This window comes from Asparagus officinalis, chromosome 1 (assembly GCF_001876935.1).
Source record: "Asparagus officinalis chromosome 1, Aspof.V1, whole genome shotgun sequence".
Classification (NCBI taxonomy): domain Eukaryota; kingdom Viridiplantae; phylum Streptophyta; class Magnoliopsida; order Asparagales; family Asparagaceae; genus Asparagus; species Asparagus officinalis.
Window position 1 is genome coordinate 124,599,916 of NC_033794.1, and position 2,786 is coordinate 124,602,701.

Sequence of the window (2,786 nt, forward strand, 5' to 3'; positions counted from 1 at the left end):
ATTTTTAGGGTTTCTTTGGCTTTGATTGGGCTTTGATTAAGCATTGATTAGAGGATATTTGGAGCATAGAAAAGAGATATTTTTTTGAGCTATTGGTTAGGGTTTTATTTTAGAGAGAATTAGAGATTTGTTGGTGAGATTAGGTGGTTATTTTGAGTGATTTGTAATCTCAGTTTGTACTCTTCTTCTTTATTAGTAAAAACACGTCACCTTTTCACCTTGTGGACGTAGGCAACTAGTCGAACCACGTAAAAAAAATTAGTTGTTTGTGTTTGTACCGTTATCTTGGATTGTTTAGCCTTCTATCTCGACGTTTTGGTTTGGTTCCTCGAAGCACAACAACTTCTTCTTTTTGTTTAGGAGTACAGTAATAGCACAACTATAGTACAATTATCATTTTCCTTCTTTCATTAGGGCTGACCATGTAATCTATGGAGGGTTATCCGCGTAATTGCATCTTAGGACATGACACCGCAAGTGAATCATTCAATAGTCCGCCATCTCCTTGTTTCGTCCTACTCAAAGTATTCTCTGTGTCTCATCTCTAAAGTTGAACGCTGCCAACAACAGCGACAGAAAAATTAGTTTGGTCCAGGTCAAAAAGCTAATGAAGCGAACAAGCAGAACTCCTCCGCCTCAGTAAGTTCAGAAGAATGCAACTCCATCATCACCTCCCCCTACTCGTCCCTCTCCTCCTCCTCCTCATACTCCTCACCCTCACCTCCCCCTCCGCCTCCTCTCAGCACTCTGAATGCGCCCCCCACTCCACCACCGTGACCGTCTCCTACCCCTTCCTCCTCCCCGGCTCCCTCCGCCCCGACTCCTGCGGCCTCCCCGACTACGCCCTCTCGTGCTCCCCCTCCAACACCCTCACCCTATCCATCTCCAAGAAAACCTACCAAGTCCTCTCCCTCGACGCCCCCAACCGCGTTCTCACCCTCGTCGACCCCGCCTTCCTCGACCAACTCTGCCCCCAGCCCTCCTCGGCCAACTCCGCCCTCGACCTCGACCCCTCCCTCTTCCGCTACACCGGCGACGACCGCAACATCACCGTCTTCATCAACTGCTCCTCCTCCTCCGTCTCCCGCCCCATCTCCAGTACCTTCAACATCACCTGCTCGGCCGGTCAAAATTCTTACTATCGTCTCAATAACGACACAGCGGACTATCGTCTCAATAACGACACAGAGGACGTCGTGCTGGGAGGGTGTAGCTCCTGACTTTGGCGAACGACGGGGATCAGGCGTTCGCACAGGCTCTGCGGCAGGGGTTCTACGCGACGTGGACGGCGGGGGAGGGGTGGTGCGAGGGGTGCCAGAGGTCGGGTGGGTATTGTGGAAGTCGTGATCGGGATTGTTTTTGCGCTAACGGGACTTTCACCGGTTCTTGCCCTGGTAATTAGTTCACTTTTTCTTCTTATTTACTAGTGTTTGCTGTTGTTCGGTCCCAAAGAAAACCTCCCAGGTTCCGGTTTTGTTTTGTAAACAAGTGCAGGTTTTGTTTTCTGTCCTGCAGTCTCTCCATCATTAAGATTTCGGCCACTTTGTTTTGTAAACAAGTGCAGGTTTTGTTTTCTGTCCTGCAGTCTCTCCATCATTAAGATTTCGGCCACTTTAGTCCAAAATCTCCCTTGTGTTTGCAAGTTAAGAAGCTTAGGCCGATCCTATTAAAGCCAACATAATTCACGTAGCAAATGGATAATTGCAGGTGATAATCCTTCCTCAGTTCATCAAGTATTACTCCAATTTATGTAATATCAAACCTTTTGATGTGAGGGTAATATTTGGCCATAAAAACCTATAGTCTTATTACGTAGAAATATGGGACATGATCTCTATTTTTTTTTTGTCGAAAATTCAGTTTAATGTATGTTGTATTGAATCATCAGAATTATTATGGTCATTTGCTTCAACTCCACATTTTGCGAATAAACATAGATTTATATATTGAATCATCAGAATTATTATGGTCATTTGCTTCAACTCCACATTTTGCGAATAAACATAGATTTATATATATCACTAGAAAGCGATAAATAAACATTTGCTTCAACTCCACATTTTGCGAATAAACATAGATTTATATATATCACTAGAAAGCGATAAATAAACATGTCCAGTATCTTGATAATGCAATATTTATGAGGCAATGACATTGTGTGGATACCCCCATTAACTAATTTTTTTTGGTAAAGATGGAAATCGCAGTAATATTCATTTTGTTGAATCACTACATAGCAAACATAAACAGTAAAATCTAGCATATTTGTACTACAAGAGACTAGCTTCTTGCTATAATTGCTACATTATACGAACAATCACATTTTTTAGCAGATTCATATATATATATTCAAGTTCTCGCTATTTCAGTATCTGTTGTCTACTCCTCTTGTTCAAGAAATGCGCCTTTGATTGAAATGTTCAGTTTTCGACATTGTCATCGTCCTCAGGTGTCGTTAGCGGAGTGGGAGGCTTCCTCTTAGCATGCACAATCTTCTTCTTCTGCTACAAGTACAAGTTAAAGAAGAAGTACTCGAAATCCTTGACTCCCTCCACTGCTATCGTCCAAGATTTCTCTTCATCATTTTCGAAGAAAGATTCTGAAACAATAAGCTTTCATTGCCAGACACCCTTATTCTCTTATGAAGAGCTTGTGGAGGCTACCAATGGCTTTGATCGATCAAAAGAACTTGGTGATGGTGGCTATGGGACTGTCTATAAAGGTAATTACTTTTCTTTTTTGACAAAAAAAAAATTCTAGGTTAATTTTCACTCATACCTTTTAAT

General features: G+C 42.5%; 1 protein-coding gene across 1 annotated transcript in view; it reads left to right on the forward strand.

Annotated features, from left to right (window-relative positions):
* The window catches only part of LOC109841157 (LEAF RUST 10 DISEASE-RESISTANCE LOCUS RECEPTOR-LIKE PROTEIN KINASE-like 1.2), a 3,775-nt gene continuing 1,642 nt past the window's right edge, over window positions 654–2,786 (forward strand). Inside the window, 3 exon segments of the mRNA XM_020410041.1 lie at window positions 654–1,196; window positions 1,244–1,394; window positions 2,450–2,722. Of these exon segments, the coding sequence (XP_020265630.1) occupies window positions 654–1,196; window positions 1,244–1,394; window positions 2,450–2,722 (967 nt within the window).